This window comes from Mytilus edulis, chromosome 3 (genome assembly GCF_963676685.1).
Source record: "Mytilus edulis chromosome 3, xbMytEdul2.2, whole genome shotgun sequence".
NCBI lineage: Eukaryota > Metazoa > Mollusca > Bivalvia > Mytilida > Mytilidae > Mytilus > Mytilus edulis.
The window spans coordinates 59,661,117-59,680,586 of record NC_092346.1 but is presented as its reverse complement, the minus strand read 5'-3'; the positions used below and the strand labels follow the sequence as shown (position 1 = coordinate 59,680,586).

General features: G+C 32.8%; 2 protein-coding genes across 2 annotated transcripts in view; both read left to right on the top strand.

Annotated features, from left to right (window-relative positions):
- The window catches only part of LOC139516958 (uncharacterized), a 32,973-nt gene extending 18,437 nt beyond the window's left edge, over positions 1-14,536 (top strand). Inside the window, exons 5-8 of the mRNA XM_071307444.1 lie at positions 596-637; positions 1,125-1,212; positions 1,538-1,587; positions 12,381-14,536. Of these exons, the coding sequence (XP_071163545.1) occupies positions 596-637; positions 1,125-1,212; positions 1,538-1,587; positions 12,381-12,712 (512 nt within the window). The 3' untranslated portion in view covers positions 12,713-14,536. The remainder of the gene's footprint in view (positions 1-595; positions 638-1,124; positions 1,213-1,537; positions 1,588-12,380) is intronic.
- LOC139518171 (uncharacterized) lies at positions 5,840-7,049 on the top strand. Its single transcript, XM_071309862.1, has one exon. It carries the CDS (start codon positions 5,991-5,993, stop codon positions 7,047-7,049), a length of 1,059 nt encoding a protein of 352 aa, XP_071165963.1. The 5' UTR covers positions 5,840-5,990.
- Positions 14,537-19,470: the final 4,934 nt, after the last annotated feature.

Below are 19,470 nucleotides of genomic sequence, written 5' to 3'. Positions count from 1 at the left end.
TTACATTTTTTGTTATAAAATTTGGTATAACTTGTTATAGAACAACATTTAGTTGAGGATTTTTGTGGCAACTAACACCATGCCATACATCAGTTCAAAGTTCTCTAGAAATAAGATGTGGAATCCAGCTTTTTTCCCTATTTCCTCAGTAAAAGATAGGGACTTAAAACAGCTAAATATGTGAAACCAAAGATAACTCCAGATACGGATTAATTAACATTGGAGAGAGAGATCATGGTCACGTTCGTTTGCCCTTTTCATCTCGGAAGATTAGCATACAACAAACCAGTTTTGTTTTAAACCAAAAGACAATTAAGCATATTTTTTTTTATTATAATTACAACTCGCCCAATGAAACTCAAAATAATCTTCATCGTATTGTGCAATTTCTACGTTATTTATCATAAAGTAGTCTATAATAGATTATTATGACAAATACAGCGAAAATGGAAAATGACCAGGGATTTGTTATGATCCCTCTGTGACAGCAATGTGAAATTAATTTGGAATAAGCTGAAGAATATTTTGAAATTTACTAGATGCCACGTAAAAACATTCCAGTCCAGTTTGTAATGTATGTACTTATCTATTTCAGGTGATGCTGAAATTTCACATCAGACAGGTGTAAATCAATCTGGTTAGTGCAATGCTAGAATGAATTTGCATAGTACCTGCTAGGTTAGATTTGAAATGTAAAAAGCTGCTTTAGTATATATTGGTGCTGCAAGAAAATATTACCAATCAGACTGATAAAGTTAGGATTATATTTTGGCACCTAAATTTGTGTCCTAAACTTACTACAATTCCTAGGGAGGAAAATTATCAATCGCAACACGTTTCAAAAGCTCACTTACGACTAAAATGTATATGTCGGAAGATAGTCTTTTTTGGATTCGAGCGTCACCGATGAGTCTTTTGTAGACGAAACGCGCGTCTGGCGTATATACAAAATTTAGTCCTCGTATCTATGATGAGTTTATTTAGAACATGTCATAATCCTACGAGTGCTTAGATAATCATACCCATACTTATTAGCTAAATACATAGACATATACCCTTTAAACTCTCATATATTCATGTCATATAGGCATGTATTTAACAGCATATTTGTTTGAATATTATAGGCAGGTCGAAGATATGGCCAATGATTCTTAGCAGTTCGGTTGCCGCCCTGTCTTTCATCATTGTAATAGTGACTGTTGCTATCAAATGGTAGGTATTTTCCAGTATTTTTAATAAATTTTACAACTTCATTATTATTCGGCTTTTGAAAATGATTTATTTGGTTAAAATTTCATAGATCATGTGCTATTTTAGTTTTTATGGAAAACATTCACTTATATGTAACTTGACCAAACCAACAGCTAGTTGTTTTCATGTAAATGTAAATAGATACAGAAAAGAATATTTATAAGAAAACTATTTCAATAACTGTTATATATGAAAATTGTAAAACCTTAACACAAGTATGACTGACATTATAGTTTACAAATTTGACAAAATTATATATAATCAACATTTTAAATTGGATTTACAGTAAAGGTCAGATGATTGGAACAAAGAGTGCTTTGAAAGAAATGTGCAAACGTATGTTTTTTATTGTGTTGCTATCCTTATAAAATTAAAAGAGTTGATTTAAGCTTTTGCAATTAACTGATGTCCATCGAACTCCATACACCAGTCTGTAATATAAACATATAACGGTTTCAGTGCATCCGGCACGTATATGGTCGTGTATGGAATAACCTCTAAGTTTTTGAAAACAAATTCATAAGGGTTTGATGCTTAAATATAGAGAATATATTAAGATATATTAAAACATTTTAAGGTGAATTCGGTGTAACCAGCTAATTTTAAGATCTAAAGGTTTTGAATCAAAAGGTTCGATTTTAATTCAGAAAACAGAAAAATAATAAAATTGGGGTTAATTCAAATGACAAATCATATGATACGATCTATAGACTGCTAGTTTTCACAATTAACTGTCGGAGACATATTATCAGGTTTAAGTAATCGTGATTTGTTAAACAAGACATTATATGACCTAAAATTTCCCTCTTGTATGGAAATCATTGGAGTATTTAATAAAAAGATCATATTTTTAACTCTTAATAACTTTCGCAAAAACAAAAATACAAAGAAAAATTCTAAACGGGAAGTCTCTTAGCAAATGCCTAAATCAGAAGCTCAGACACATCAAGTGAGGCATATATCATGACCTGGCACCGGCATTTCACTTATGACAAAAATAGTCATTAATACCGAAGTTGAGATGAAAATTAATGTCAAGTAAACACTTAAGGTGGTATGGGAGTTTAAATTAAAAAAATACAGAATTTGTTTATTCTTTGCCAAAACGTAGTATATATTGTGACATGTTCAAAAATACGATAAAATTGATAGTCTCCGTGAATTTTCTCAAGCTAAAGGTGAAAAATAATTGTATGGATTTTTCAGGGGAAAAAATCATTATACGATTAGAAGCTAAAATAAATGATAGAACTTTTAGATGAAATACGAGAAGATAGCATTTAAAAAATGTTTTGAGAATATCAAAAGAAAAGATAGGGTCACCGTACGTTTATTTTCCAGCGAAAATATAAAATAACAAAATTTCACGTAGATTCCTTCCGAAAATTCCTTTCGAGTTACTGTTACTTTCCTTTAAAATGCCAATTTAAAAAACAAAGAATCAAGCAAAACTAATCTACACTTGTAAAAAGATTAATATAACTTACCGACCATGCAAGGGCTACATAGCCAGTCAAGGTCGTTAAAAACGTCCATCATCATCATGGAATCCATTGGACCTCAGTCATATCTCAGTCATAACAATTAAAAGAATGTGCTGGGTCAGCTCCTCTTTACCCGCTATCTACGGTGTTGGTTTAATTACTGATAGATGGATAAATGACTTACTACTCTCAATGACAAAAAGCAATCCCACGATGTTCAGTACGTTCATAAACTTGTTGTTTTGCATAAATACCCGCGTTAGCATATGGTCCGTAACACCCATTTTGTATGACGACTGACGTCCGAGGGTCTGTACATAATCGTAGGTGTTGGAAAATGGACCGTGAATCACTGTATACTTACGACTTTGGTCCTAATAATTCTATCTCTGAAACCAATCGACCAGTACTTTATCATTGTGGTTAGCGGGCTGCCATGCTGACTAACCTGGCCCTGACAGCAGCCGTTGTGAAGGCAGTAAACAGCACCAAAATAGTCAACATACCAAAAAGACGGCTTATCAAAACCAAAATGGCGGCCGTCCTTTCCAAATTTCCATCGTCACGCATGAACATATTTAAACCCTTACAAAACGCTTTTGGGAACCGAGCCGACCGTGCGAGAGCCATAAAGCCAGATTTTAAAAGGAGTAGGTCCGGTAGGGGCTGATTTTGGCCTCAAATTTCAAGTTTATCTAACGAAAGATTTTAGACACTTTTTAAACGCTTAAGTGTCTATTTCAATTGATTCGATTAGTTTATGTGAAATATTTTAACTGACTTAGTCATTAAAAACGCTATGATTCAAGACTTAATATGAAAAATCTATCAAATATGCAAAAAAAAACGTTACTTTTCAGATGGTTTTTGTCAAAAATGAAAGTGGCCGCATCCGTGTCCATCCTCAACCTTTATATATGTTATGTATTATCATCAAATACAACTTAAATTTCAATATTATGAATGAACACGAATGCGGCCACTTTCGTTTAAGTCGGAAACCGTCTAAAATTTAACTAAAATGCTAAAATTATGAAGATTTCAGTAATTTAGCATGACTTAATGATGCTAGTTCCCGATATATGTGCCTTGTATCGTAAAAAAACAGCCCATATTTATGTAGCAGAAGCATTCTACATTCCAATAAATTGCTTAAAGATAATATTTTCACAATTTTGTAAAACTGCTATATTTTTGGGCCAAAAAGGGGTCTTACTGGACCTACTCCTTTAATATGTGATATGTCACTGATGACAAAATGGAGGCCAGGTTTAATATTAGCGTTTTTCACTTTCACCGTTCAGGAGTTGTAGTTCTTGAAAGATTGAAAAGTTGTCTTTCCAGTCGTATCCCATGTTTTAACTCATGAACCGTTTGAAAAAGCTATTATTATTTTTTTATGTTCTAACTGATTATAGAATGGAAAACAAGTTCAATGTTAACAAAAGAGGGACGAAAGATACCAAAGGGACAGTCAAACTCATAAATCTAAAACAACAAACTGACAACGCCATGGCTAAAAATGAAAAAGACAAACAGAAAAACAATAGTACACATGACACAACATAGAAAACTAAAGAATAAACAACACGAACCCCACCAAAAACTAGGGGTGATCTCAGGTGCTCCGGAAGGGTAAGCAGATCCTGCACCACATGTGGCACCCGTCGTGTTGCTTATGTGATTACAAATCCGGTAAATAGTCTTATTCGGTAGGTCACATTCATGAAAGGGAAGGGGATTGTAGTTACGACTTTAGGAACATATCCGATATCATTTGTGAAACGGTTATTCCATAACGGTCAACCAACTCGTGATGGCGTCCGTAAAATTTACGAAGGAATGATTTCAACTTCACCATTTTGAAATCTTGGTTTAATAGCTTCCTTGTGAGCAGTAACCCTCTATCAAGAAAATCATGATAGGAAATGCAAGCACGGGAATATCGTATCAATTGGGAGATATATACCCCGTATGCAGGTGCTGCTGGAATATTGCTACTTAGAAATTGAAAGTTCACAATTGGAAAGTTGAAATCATCTCTTTTGTCGTAAAGTTTTGTTTTCAACCGACCCTCATTGTCAATTTCTAGATGTAAGTCAAGATATGAAGCCGACTTAACTGTATCTGTAGTATCCTTTATCTCCAATTCGATGGGATAGATGCGTTCCACATAGTCACCAAATTTTGAATTGTTTAGTGAAAGAACGTCATCTATATAGCGGAAAGTAGAGTTAAAGGATATTGCTAACTTCTTATCTTTCTTCCTAAGAAGTTCCTGCATGAAGTCAGCCTCATAATAATAAAGAAACAAGTCGGCAAGTAGAGGGGCACAGTTTGTTCCCATTGGGATGCCGACAGTCTGTTGAAAAACACGTCCTCCGAACGTTACAAATATGTTGTCAATCAAGAAATCAAGCATCTTGATAATATCGGTTTCAGAGAATTTTTTGTTTGAATCAGAGTGATTCTTTACAAAGTATGAGTTATCCCTCCCTAAGACAAGATACTTGTATCTACGTTGGCCATTCTTTTTTATGAAGCAAAGTAATACCAACTCTTTCAATTTGTCTTTTAGTTTGGAATGTGGAATACTTGTGTAAAGAGTAGAAAAGTCAAATGTTGTAATACTGTTACAAGATGAAAGAGATTTAGATTGTATGTACTCTAAAAGATCTTTGGAATTTTTAAGTATCCACATCTGATTCACGCCACCTCTAGAATAGGCAGTTTCACAATAACTTTGAAGCCCGTCTTTGATTGCTGATAAAATAGATGTTAATAATTTAGAAAGAGGTTTCGTGGAGCACTTGGAAAACCCAGCAATATATCGTTGTTTGTAAGGACACTTATGTAGTTTAGGTATCCAATACAGTGATGGAAGAAAGATTGAAAAAAGATTCAAGTCGTGCCAGGGCTTTTATTCAAGAACCATTCAACCAAAGTTTTTCAAATTTTAATATGCTGTTACTTATGACAAAATAAAGGTCAAAATTATTGACGATTTTCACTTTTAGCTCTACATCTTTTATATAAGCTTTGGATTTTACATATTTTGGTCACGAGCATCACTGAAGAAACTTCCTAATTTCCGTGGCACGTAGTGTAACGGGAATTAATTGTCTTCCCACTTAGTAGTTCGAAGGCGTATGAATTTTTTGGGCGGGAAAAATTATTGTGTTAAATGATAGGTGTATATATGGTCATTTCTAGCCCTGCTTTGCTTGAGTGAACATCAAATTTTTTCTGAGTGTCATGATGGATCCGGACATCGAGAATAGTGTTAAGCGGATTGTCGGGGAGGAAATTCGAAAAACGCAGAATGATTTATTGTCGCAAATGAAAGGGATGTTTTCTATAAAACTACAAGAATTCGATCATCAACAGAAGGAGAGATCTGAGCTACAAATGAACAGATTACAAAACGAACTTTCGGGGAATGATGATTACAAGTTTCAAAGAAAGTCGTGTGAGGATCAGTACAAATTCAATCGCAAACTAAGCGTAACTTTGATGGAAGCCGATGCCAGTTTGGAGTCCAGGGACCCAAGTGCCAGTTTAGTCAAGCAGAAAATAGCAGAAGGTATACAACTAATACGCTATAGACAGAAATTAGTGAAAATGGCCGATTCGTCAGAGATGGGATGGAAAGTGGTACAAGAATATACAGCGAATCCCCTCGCAGATGATTCAGAGGACGACCGTAAGATTCTTAGAGCGCAGACACGAGCGGAGAGAAAAACAAAATCAGAGAAAGCCAAGAAGAAAAGACAAACGCCATATAGCAGGCCAACTTCAACTGCTACTTCTAGTGATGCAAACGGGAAAGCAAGTGGGAGGCCCGGAGTTTGCTACAACTGTTACAAGCCTGGTCACTGGAAATTTGAATGTCCAGAGAAAAAACGAAAGTTAAGTACACATTTATTTAATGTTAATAAATTAAGTAGCATTTGCTCAGATTTAGTGCATGGTAATAGTTTTCAGGTGAATACGAATCACCTAACTGATAAGTCTTTAAAGTATTTCATGAATGATGATAGTATTTGTTTACTCGAGCGTGAACGTATCGAACAGGTATCTAGCCAGTTAACGGTAAATTCAAGTTTACTCACACCTGTAGGTAAATTGAAAAAATCAATACACAAATGGAGAGATATAGACACAAGCATGTATATTTTAAGTGTAATAGAAAAAGGATACGGTATTCCGTTTAAAGAACTGCCAGATAATGTTATATTGAGAAATAATAAATCTGCTAGGGATAACGGGGAATTCGTTATTGGTGAGATTTTGAAATTGACAGAAAAAGGTTAGAAGAAGTTAACGATATACCTTTTGTGATTAATCCTTTAACGGTAGCTTTTAGTAGATCAAAGAAGTCCCGTTTAGTTTTGGCTGTAGGCATATCAACGAATGCATACACCAGTTTAGGTTTAAATTTGAAGATGGTACAGTTGCAAGAGAATTGTTTGAAAAGGCAATGTTTTGTTTAGATATGATCTTAAAAGTGCATATCACCATTTGGAAATATTAGAGGAACATAGAACTTATTTAGGTTTCAGTTGGGATTTCAATGGTATAACAAAGTACTTTGTATTTCATGTTCTTCCTTTTGGTATGGCCAGTGCAGGTCATATTTTTACCAAAGTTCTTAAGGAAGTGATAAAATACTGGAGAAATCAGGGGTTGAAGATAATAATGTATCTTGATGATGGTCTTGGAGGTGCAAATGATTTTCAATCAGCTGAAAGAGCTAGCTCGTATATAAGATCTAGTTTGTCTGAATTTGGTTTTTTAATAGCTGAAGAAAAATGTGTTTGGTATCCACAGCAAAATATGACCTGGATAGGTTTAGTATGGGATATGGAGTTCGGAAAACTTAGAGTTTCCAGTGAACGTATTGACAGATTAGTTGATGTTATCAGTAAAATACTTTTCTGTGTCGGAAAAGGAAAAATGTTGCACAATGCAAAGTTTGTTGCCGGTATTGTTGGTCAGATTATATCAATGCAAGCTGTGTTAGGTAATTGAGTTAGGCTTAGAACTAGAGAATTGTATAACTGTATACTATTAAGGGCAAGTTGGAAGTCACTTGTCGCTCTGACAGCCCCGGCTGTCGAGGAGCTCAGATACTGGTTAAATTCAGTAACGCAGTTAAATGAGCAAGGTAATGATCTGCATGAGTCAGATGTATGTGATTTGGTGGCGTTTACTGATGCCTCAGAAGTAGGTTTTGGGGGCTATATTGTGCCCGCAGTTGATGGCATATGTGCCGAGTCGGTCTGTGACTCGTTAGAAATTCTGACTGACTGTTGTCTAGAATTACCAGGTAACATTTTGAATACTGTAGTAGGAAGTTGGACAGTATTGGAAAGTGGTAAAAGTTCAACATGGCGTGAACTTGAAGCAGTAAGCAGAACAGTGAAAAGTTCGTTAAGATGTTTAGAAAACCATTGTTTAAAATTGAATACAGACAATAAGAATGTAACTAGTATAGTTAAAAATGGTAGCAAAAAACCGGAACTGCAAAATATTGCTTGTGAGCTAAATTAATTATGTTCAGAGAACAATATAAAAATTAAACCACATTGGATTCCAAGAGAACAAAATAAAATTGCTGATGGTCTGAGTAGATATTCAGATTGCGACGACTGGGGTATTAAAGAATCTGTATTTCAAATGTTAGATAAGTTATGTGGTAAACATACAATAGACAGATTTGCTACGGATTATAACACTAAATGTATGAGATTCAATTCTAAATGTTGGTGTAAGAATACAGAAGCAATTGATGCGTTCTCACAAAACAGGTTTGGTGAAAACAATTGGTTAGTACCACCACCAAATGTTGTTTGTAAGGTTATAAGAAAACTGTGCAGTGATGAGGCAAATTGTACATTGGTGGTTCCATTGTGGTATTCTTCACCTTATTGGTTGATGTTGCATGATATTTTTGGAAATTTGAAACATTTCATAAAAGAAAAGCATCAAATAATGAGCATTAGTCATGTTGTTCGCGGAAGGGGATATAATGGTGTATTTGGGAAATATATGAAATTTTCCTTGATAGCATTTAAGATTGATTTAATTGATTTTATTTTGTATTTGTTTTTTGTACAGGGTTAACACTTGGACGTTTTGTAACAGAAGCCGTGGAGGATAGTGGTATTGGAGAGGATCATCCTTTACATGATTTGGTGGATAGTTTTTCGTCGAGACTGCTTGGTTCCAGGAGTGACAGTACTATTAGAAAATATAACTATGCTTTTAAAAAATGGAAAACATTTTCGCATGAACATAATTTGACTTATTTGCCAGCATCGCCTATTCATGTTTCCTTATATTTAGTTCATTTGCTTGATTCAGGTGCTACATACAGTACAATCAATAGTGTTTTTTATTCCATTAAATGGGCCCATGACATGTCAGGTCAGTTAGATCCTACAGAGAATGCTTTTGTAAAAAAAAATATAGTTGAGTCGGCTAAACGTACTGCTAAAGCTCCAGTTGTAAAGAAAGATCCTGTGTATAATGATAATTTGATAAGTTTATGTTCTATGTTTCAAGGGTCGAATGATTTAACAGTAGTTAGGGATCTGGCTATGATTTTACTGAGTTATAGCGCTTTTCTTAGATTTAGTGAGTTGAGTAATCTGAAATGTAACAACATTATTTTTAAAGATAGTTATTTAATTGTAAAGATTAAAAAGAGCAAAACTGACCAATATAGAGCTGGAGATGAAGTTTTAGTTTCTAAAGGTCAATCAATGGTTTGTCCCTTTGACATGTTATAAAAGTATGTTGGTATGGCGCATTTAGATATGTTTTCAGACAAGTATTTGTTTCGTCCATTGTACAAATCTAAGAACAAGTCTGGTTTAAATAAACCGATCAGCTATAGCACAGCTAGAGAATGCATACTGAAGCGTTTGAAATTAGTTGCTCCAGAGTTAAACCTTGGTTTGCACTCTTTGAGGTCTGGTGGTGCCACTGCGGCGGCTAATTCTGACGTTAACGAAAGGTGCTGGAAGCGCCATGGTAGCTGGAAAAGCGATTCTAGTAAGGATGGATATGTGGCTGATTCTATTGAAAACAAATTAAAAGTGTCGAAGCAATTAGGTTTATGATTTATCAATCGCAGGTCTGATGTTAGGAATTATTTTTGTTGTTTAATTTGAAATGTATTTGTTTATACCGTCTAGCTATCTTTGTTGTTTTCTATATACACAAGCAGCAAGCTAGTCGACAAACATACTTTTGTGTTTTAGTTGTTTATTGGTAGAAGTGTTACTACATGTATGTTAGGAACATAAGGTATAGAGAAGACTTCATAATTTCCGTGGCACGTAGTGTAACGGGAATTAATTGTCTTCTCACGTAGTAGTTCGAAGGCGTATGAATTTTTTGGGCGGGAAAAATTATTGTGTTAAATGATAGGTGTATATATGGTCATTTCTAGCCCTGCTTTGCTTGAGTGAACATCAAATTGTTTAACCTGTACGTTAAGAAACGTTCTTTAAATGTTTTTTTATATATAAGTATGTTCAAATTAGCATTAAAGTTAAAACTTTTCGTTATATATATAGGTGGTATGGCTATACAAACGTAATCGGATTTGGTTATTTCAGACTCATTTCTGTCTTCAAATTATTTTTCATTTAGCCGCAGTCTGTTGACTGATAGCAGATTCTTTGTTTTTAAATGTTTTCTTAAATGTTTTTTAAACATTCTTATATCAAGTGCGGTCCAACACTTGGGGTTTCGCCTGGCATCTGGCAAACGGACACAGGTTTCTAAAAGTAGTTTTTCCTGGACGGCCACGAAACATTTAGATATTAGTAGTAGATATTTGAAGTAATTATGATTGCCACAATTTGTTATGTGTATTGATGTGACATGTTTGTACATATTTGTTTAATAAAATTCGGCAGCTCAGAATATACACAAGCAGCAAGCTAGTCGACAAACATACGTTTGTGTTTTAGTTGTTTATTAGTAGAAGTGTTACTACATGTATGTTAGGAACATAAAGTATAGAGAAGACATTATTTGTCGAAATGCGCATCTGGTGCAGAACAAATTGGTACCGTTAATGTTATTACTACCACTGGGTCGATGCCTCTGCTGGTGGACTGTTAGTCCTCGAGGGTATCACCAGCCCAGTAGCCAGTACTCCGGTACTGGCATGAAAATACGGATTTTTTGTGTTATTAAATTTGCTGTTACAAAATGTTAAATTTTTTTATAAATTAAGGAATGTATCTCCCTCATGCAAAGCTCTGATCCCTTTCACGGATTTGGCTATAATTTTTGGAACTTTTGGATTATAGCTCTACATCTTTTATATAAGCTTTGGATTTTACATATTTGGTCACGAGCATCACTGAAGAGACATTATTTGTCGAAATGCGCATCTGGTGCAGAAAAAATTGGTACCGTTAATGTTATTACTGTTGAAGATTAATGGTCCTTGTGATATTGTAAAATGCCAGGACACAAAAGAATGTTAAATCCGGTTAGCCTCTTTATTAAATTTCAGTTTCACAAGTTTTTAATGCAATTATCTCGAAAAAAAAACTGAACATAAAATATCGTGTATTTGCAAGTATCATTTTTATTTCAGCTTAACAAATAGTTTCTTTAAGGTATATTCATGGTATACCACCGTCTTGGATTAAACAATCGCAGTACAAAATCGGTATAGATATTTGCCCAAATCTGCTTGCGGAAACAGATTTGGAATTTATTAGTTAGACAGTTTATTTATATAAAGAAAACTAGGTGATTTATTGTATTATACACACTATTCAAACAAAATATAAAATTTTGTGTTTTTTAGAATCAAATTTTCCAAATAAGCCATTTGGTTAACAATTATACTGGTAGGGAAATTTTTAATTTTGATTTGTAGAAAGAAAACAAGTTCGGTGACATTTTTTTTTTATTCTTATTTTCTTAAAACATTTAATTAAAAATATCTTCTCACAATTTATTTCAAAATTCTATCTCATAGATTTCTTTTTATGCACAAAAAAGCTTTTTTTATGAACAATCTAACTAAATTTTCATCGACTCATAGCTTGACAAATAGCATGGTGACCCCTTACTTTTTATCCTATTGAAAAAAAAGCATAGTACAATCTTTATTTTTGCAAAGTATAAGAAAATTTTATCTCAAGAAATATATACCGAGGATCTACATTAAAATATACAATTATTATTTAAAATAACTTTTGATCAGTATCTTCACCGATATTGTTTTATCTTTCATTTTCTCGACTCTATTATGAGAAGAATGAATTTTCTTTGGTCTTTGTTGACTGAATGATACATTAGGTCAGTGGTGAAGCATTAACTGCTAAGCTGACGAAAACTTTCGAGAATTAAACCTTGCACCAGCAGTTGCATCTACCCAGCGATAGTAAATTACAACATGTATAAAAGACAAAAAATAAATTAATTGAATAAAAACTTCATTGACAACTTAGATAGAATAAATAAACCCGCTACACATGATACATTTGTGAAGATAACCTTCTTCTGTATCGTATACATACAATTATGAACTACATTCTATAAAGAGAGTAAGTATTTGATATTTGATAGTCAGCATAGTTAACACTAAGATATTTTTGTTTGAGTTAGATGATAAAGACAAACCCAATGAACGTAAAACCAACATATATGGTACTTATCAGTTGAAAAGGCTGAGAACGGAGATCGACGAATATGAATTTGACAGCGATAACGAGGACGACGAGGATCCATATGCAGTGATCCGTGACTCCCAAGTTCTCCCGCAGGCAACAGATACAGAAACAGATGTCAACTTTGACCAATACAACACATGTGGTTACAATCACCTCCACCTTATGGGTTTATCTCGACCTCCCGGAGTCCAAAAGAAGACAAAGGGTAGTTACTCAAGTGCAGTATATGGAACTCAATTTTCCACCTTTCAAAATGATCAAATTTGATTATGTCAACAAAACAATTTTTTTCACAGTGAATGTAAAAAGTTGCATATAATTGATATTTTCCTAGTACATTTTGTATATTTTTTCCTTTTTAAATAATCTTTGATCCTTTGTATCTTAGATTTTCTAACCAGCTAATTACAAATTATGAATATATTTTGTTTTAGGGCGTCACAACTTGCGAAAATAATTACAAACAAACTCTCCTCCACAGAAGATATTTTAGTTTTAGAATATAAAACGGTTTTCTATTTGCTTAGTAGTTTTGTCTGCTTTATTTATTTTTTTAAATAAGAAAATCTCGTCTTTCCTTTATGTATTGAATTTTTTAATGTTTTTGGGTTTTTTTAACGATTGTATTAGGATCCCCCATTGTTTGTGTAAATATTACATTGAAGGCAGTTGATTTAGCCGAATCGGAACAATTTAGTATCTATGCATGGCTACGAACCATTACGGGAATTACAGTTTTTGGAAACTTTGCTGCTTTTTTCTGCTGAGGTTAACATTCAGTTGGATTCCAAAAAAAATCATTCTGTGACTGGATCTGTTTAATGCAAAACTATGTTTTTATTTACCAAGATAATTTCAATGATACCTACATGAGCAATAATAATTCCGATTATCATAGTAATCTTAAACAGTATTGTATAATATTTGTGATTAACGAGGGAATTAAATTTTTCATTTCTTCGTTGGATTTTTTTTTCTTAGAGAGTTTCTATTTAGGTTTAAGCAAATTAAAAATATGTTTATCAATTTGATACAACACAACGTATTTTGTACCTGTTTTCATGGTATAACCAAATGAAATTATATGAGTATGTCGAAATAATTGATACAGTGAGCAGTGCTTTTTATTAAAGACGTCTTATATTTACTGAGATATCATATCGATTCATTCATTTTAAACCACTCTCTGAATCTATCTTTTAATATTATAAATTATGGATTAAGATTCTACGCGCAACTAAAACATATTTGGACATTGCAAAAGATATGTCTTCCTGTAGTGTTCATATCCTGGTTGTATACTTAACATGTTGTCAATCAGTCAACAATATGTCATAAAACAAATATACCTTTGAAGAAAGGAGTAAAATTCTGTAAAACAATATTAAGATTTTGATAATGAAAAAGTAATAGAATTTTCAGAATACTATACGAAAATTTATTGTAGATAATTCCATTCTGATTTTTTTTTTAAATCAGAACAATTGTATTTGAATACAAATGAAATGATTTCAATATCCAAAGCATCTGTATTTATCAAATATCTAAATAGATCAAGGGCAGATCCAGTCATTGTTTTTTTTAATTAGAGGGGATTCCAACTCGGAATAAAGGTGGTTCAACCATATGCCCCCAGTCTAAAGCATTGATCGTCAAAAAGTGAGGTTCCAACTACGGACCTTCTTTGATCCGCCACTGTAAAATATATATATGTTAATTAGTCATTCATAACAATAAATTTCATACTAACAAAATGCAATGTAATAAACAAACTTCCGTCAGAGATAACAAAACGAAATAGATGTTAATGATAATTTTTGTTAAATTCTGTTTATAATTTTCTGTCATTCTTAATCAATTATCCGTTACAAAAGCTAGTTTAAAAACAAGACTGGGAAGTATTTATTTAGAAATGTTACAAAAATAAACAAATAAATGTTTTGTCAAGTCCAATAGGAAATACTTAAAGAGTACCGGAATTGACTCTCTATATACAATCAGTTCTAAGTTTTGTTAAAATCCTGTTATCTGATGAGGGCATCATGATCTCATTGTATATTTTTGTTGAATAAAGACTATTACAATACCAAATTTAGTCATTTCATTTAATTCTAAACACGACCTTACATTTCAAAATAATCTCTATTACAACTACGTAGGTACCCATGTGTTGATTCAATGCTAAACATATGGAAATTTTATAGAAAATCCACAGCCTTTATCCTTGTACTCTCATATTTGGCAATTTATTACTGATAGGTATAGGTTTACTGCATGCAGTGCTATCATTGATTTCAGTTTTTATTAAATTGTAGTTATTGGTTAAATCAAATAAAAATATGGACCAACTCAAGTACACCTTTTATGGTGCGCTCGACTTTAGTGACTCAGCACGATGTATTTTGGAATTTACAGGTTGATTAAACTTTTGGTAAAAAATAAACACTAGTACTTCATAGAAAAGCAAGTGAGTAATCTATGTTTCAAATTTTATAACAAAAATCTCTGTTTTAAAGGCTGTGGATTTTCTATAAAAATCTTGGTTTATATTGGTTTATTTGCCACAAAGTACTCTTTTTTTATTAAACGCAATGAAACAGTAAATAATAATGCTTTGCATCAAGTTTCCCCTTGGTATATATACAAAATGGTATATATCCATTTTTCATTATATCTGTAGTTTTGATACAATTGAAGTTTGAAAAGTTCGTACAAAAATGGCTACAGAAGGGGTCATAAGCCTTAAATAGATACATACCAATTTTTCTAGAATTGATAAAATTATGAAATGAAATGGGAATGTGTCAAAGAGACAACAACCCGACCAAAGAGCAGAAAACAGCACAGGGCCACCAACGGGTCTTAAACACAGTGAGAAAGTTTTGCACTCGAAGGCGGGCTCCAGCTGGTCCTAAAATAAAAAAATGTATTTTAGATCAGAGAAAATGGACGTAATAATAAACTCCGCAACATATTAATGAACGCACAGCAATACGCAAAGTCAAACTCAGTTAAAAATAGTCCGAGTCCGATGTATGAATATATAACAGAAGAACTCAGCAAAATCACAATGATACATACATTAACGATGGACTCATTTCAGGTACTGACATGCCAGCGCCAAACCTCAATTAAAATGATTGAAAGATTATGTTTCATCATATGAAAATCAAGCATAATCCTACATGTTAGGGGTTAATTATCAAACCATCATAAAATATATGAGAAGAAGATAACCCGTATCATGCCAACAACTGGTTTAAGAATAAATCTTGTTTTTTTTATGCAAAGACCCTATGAGTGGATCAATATTGATTTCAAAATATGCCATGTTTAATGACCTGACAAGAGTATCGTAACTATATCCTTCTGAATGAATTGGTTAGCGTTTGCGGTGAATGACGACATGTTGTGCTTTGTATAAAAGATTGGAAGATTTAGGAATGCTGTCCTTTTACAAAATGTACCGATACTTAATTCAGAAAATGTTTTGACTAGTTTGTGATATCGAAAACCCTGGTGTAATAAATCTCCAGCTATACAGCGATTTGTTTCGTTAAAATTAATACCTTGGTGCATACACGAGCGAATCGAACAAGTTGAGATATATAAACACCATATGATGGTGACAAAGAAACGTCAACATCTAAACATGGATACTTAACAATAGGAAATGATAAATAATATATTTTATCGCAAATTTTAGTATTAGGGTTTATCAGGACTAATCTCTTTTGTATACACACTGAAGTCGTCATTTTTGAGACCGAACCCGAAAGTATTTAAAATATCTAAAAGTGTAATTTAGTTTTTGTATCAGATCTTATTTCGATGGGTTTTGCTGATTTTAGTAATAAATTATAACTCATAGGAATATGGAAACAGGTCCGCAAATAAGTGATGCACAGCTAGTCCCCATTGGAATTTCGGTAACTTGATATTTGTTTCTCTGTTCTCAGATACGCTCCGGATAGATGTGTTCTGACTGTACCAAAAATGTTAAAAAAAATAGCTGTATCCATATAATTGTCTACATTCCTCTTTAAATATTATATTTTTATATCAGACTAATTGCCCTAACAAATAATTTAACAGCAAACAAAAACGAGAACCTAAAAATTACTAGTACGACATGTAGATTGAAATCAGACTAGATAACAAAGCAGTTACAAAACAAATAAAAAAAAACAAAAAATTGTATTTTGAGACGTATACAGAGGAAAATGATGTATCGAAACTCGTGATTTGCCAGTGGTAAACTATTAAGCAAGGGTTGAAACCACTAAAACAACACAAACTTGTTATTTAATCACCTGGTTATGATCACGGTGGACTGATATATAACAGTTACTGTTGTTTTTTTTAAGTGATAAAATTAGGGGACAACCATTTGACTTTCTGGGAGAGGGTTAGGAGGAGTCTGAAAATGAATTATAGTTTTGGCTGAAAATTCATTATCTTGCCAAAAACAGGATGAAAATCAATACCGTAATCTGCAACCCGCCTATGCAGCCATTGGCAGGATATAGGTGAATACAAAATAAAAAAAATATTAAATAAATATATCGTCAAAGTTTATGCTGGATACAATAGTTTAAACATATTTATTCGTCATTATTACAAATATATCATCATACAAAATACACAACAATAATAGGATTCGGAAAGAAGCTATACATAGCCTATATTAATCCATTTCCTTGAAATACCAACTCAAAGTTACGATTACATAAATATAACATGCAATTCAAATGGAACAAGTATGAATAAGTAACTACATAACAAAAAAAGAAAGGAGAACAAAAAATATCATTTGAAAAAAATGAAAATACAACAAAAGAAAAAAAGAAACAAAAAGAGAAAATAAAAAGAAGAAAAAGAGGGAAAAAAACACCTACATACTACACACATGTCCAGATGAAATGCCACTTTCTGAAAATAGTGAAAAACAATTTAACTTGTAAATCTCTTGCACTTTTTAGTAAGAATTTTGGTACTTTTCAAAAAATATATTTGTTTTGCTATTATATTAGAGCTTGTGATCTAAAATAAAACTAAGTTAGTGTTTAGTGTGGCTCGATAATTACTGAGAAAATATTGTCATTACGCAATGCGTCATATTTGTTACAATGCAATAAAAAATTACCTGTCGACTCGATTAGACCACACGAGCAGTTTGAAGAATGTACTAGATTTCGTTTGAACAAATGTTCATTTAAAGAACTACTATTCATCCTTAACCTGGCATGTAATACTTAACCCATTCTTGTACCAGTGTAGTAAAAATTATGGCTTTTTTTTTTTTATATACGACTTTTAAAAATACTTAAAGACGTATAATTTTTCGTTTAACCTGGTAATTTATTCTATTTATTAGACGAAGTATAGATTAGTTCTTATAGGTATTTCTGAAGTATTTCGAGTCTGACGAGTGAAATGGTTATGTAAATTGACTATTTAATTTGGTACCAAGTTTTGTAAATAATCTGGGGTTTCCTTATTCACCATTTTATTAAACATAGTGAGCTTGTGTTTTTTCCTTCTTTCTGGAAGTGTTTCAAAACCCGTTTCCTCATAAAGCACCTGTATCGCAGTTAAGTTATTCCCACCCGTTACAATTATCATAGCTTCAATTCGAACATTTTCCACATTATTAATCAAGTATTGTGTTTGCTTATCCCAAATAACATCCCCGTACTCTAATATTGGTCGAATATATGAAAAATACATTTTTTCTATAGTGAACCTGTTAAGTATAAAACGCATCTTTCTAAGGATATTTATTCTATTGTATGAACGTTTAACTATATATTCAATATGGATATCCCATAACCCATGAAACAATTAGTGTTTATGAGTAGCAACTTCTTGAAGATCAATGTCATTCATTTTTACGATCGGATGACTAGGTTTCATTGCTTTTCTTGACATAATCATGGTTTCTGTCTTTTGGTGAATTAAAGTTTACATACCACTTAGAGGACCACATATGAGTTTTATTCAGATCTCTATTAAGAATTTCAGCAGTATTTTTAGGGGTGTCTACTGTCAAATAAATACTTGTGTCGTCTGCAAATAGTTTTATAGTAGCTTTAATATCAGATACTATGTCGTTAATAAAGATAAAAGAAAGTAGCGGACCTAAGCCATGTGGGACACCTGCATTTATCTGTCCTTGTGTTGAATTGCTCCCATGTAAGACCATCCGTCGACTCCTCTCAGATAGATCATCACAAAACCAATTTAGTACATTTCCAGAAATTCCATATTGTTTAAGTTTCAATCATAGTCCTTTATGCCAAACGTGATCAAAACTTAAAGCTTTGCTGATGTCAGAAAAGAAACACCCTAATCTCTTTTCCGTTATCTTAAGCTCTACCGAAGTTGTTAAAAATATCAATAAGTTGATTAATTGCAGAATTGCCTTTGGTAAAACACGATGATAAGAAGTGATGATCCTATTTTCAATTAGAACGTTGTGTGCATGTTTCGTGACACGTCGCTCCATGCACTTTGATAATATACTTAACAACGAGATTGGTCTGTATTTTTTTTTTCCTCATTACAGTTGTTACACTTAAAAACTGGAGTTACATTTGCTTTTTTCCAATCTGCAGGACATATAGCTTTAGATAAAGATATATTAAATAGTTTACAAAGTGAGAATTTGAGCTGTGAAGCAGCCTCTTTTAATAACATTGGGCTTATCAAGTCTGGACCTGAACCTTATAAATATTTAAAATCTTTAGAACACTTTCGAACTCACTATCTCTAAAAAGTTATCAGAGGTACCAGGAATATAATTTTATACGCCAGAGGCGCGTTTCGTCTACACAAGACTCATCTATCGGCAAAAAAATAAATAAGTGTAATGTCACTTAGTGTACAGTCCGGAACGGTTAAGTCAGGAATAACGGCTTCGGTCTCATCTATGTTTGTCTACATCGCAAAACAAATATTAAATTCGTTTATCAATATCATTTAATATCTAGATATCATCTTCAAGCAGGGGATAGACCTAGAAA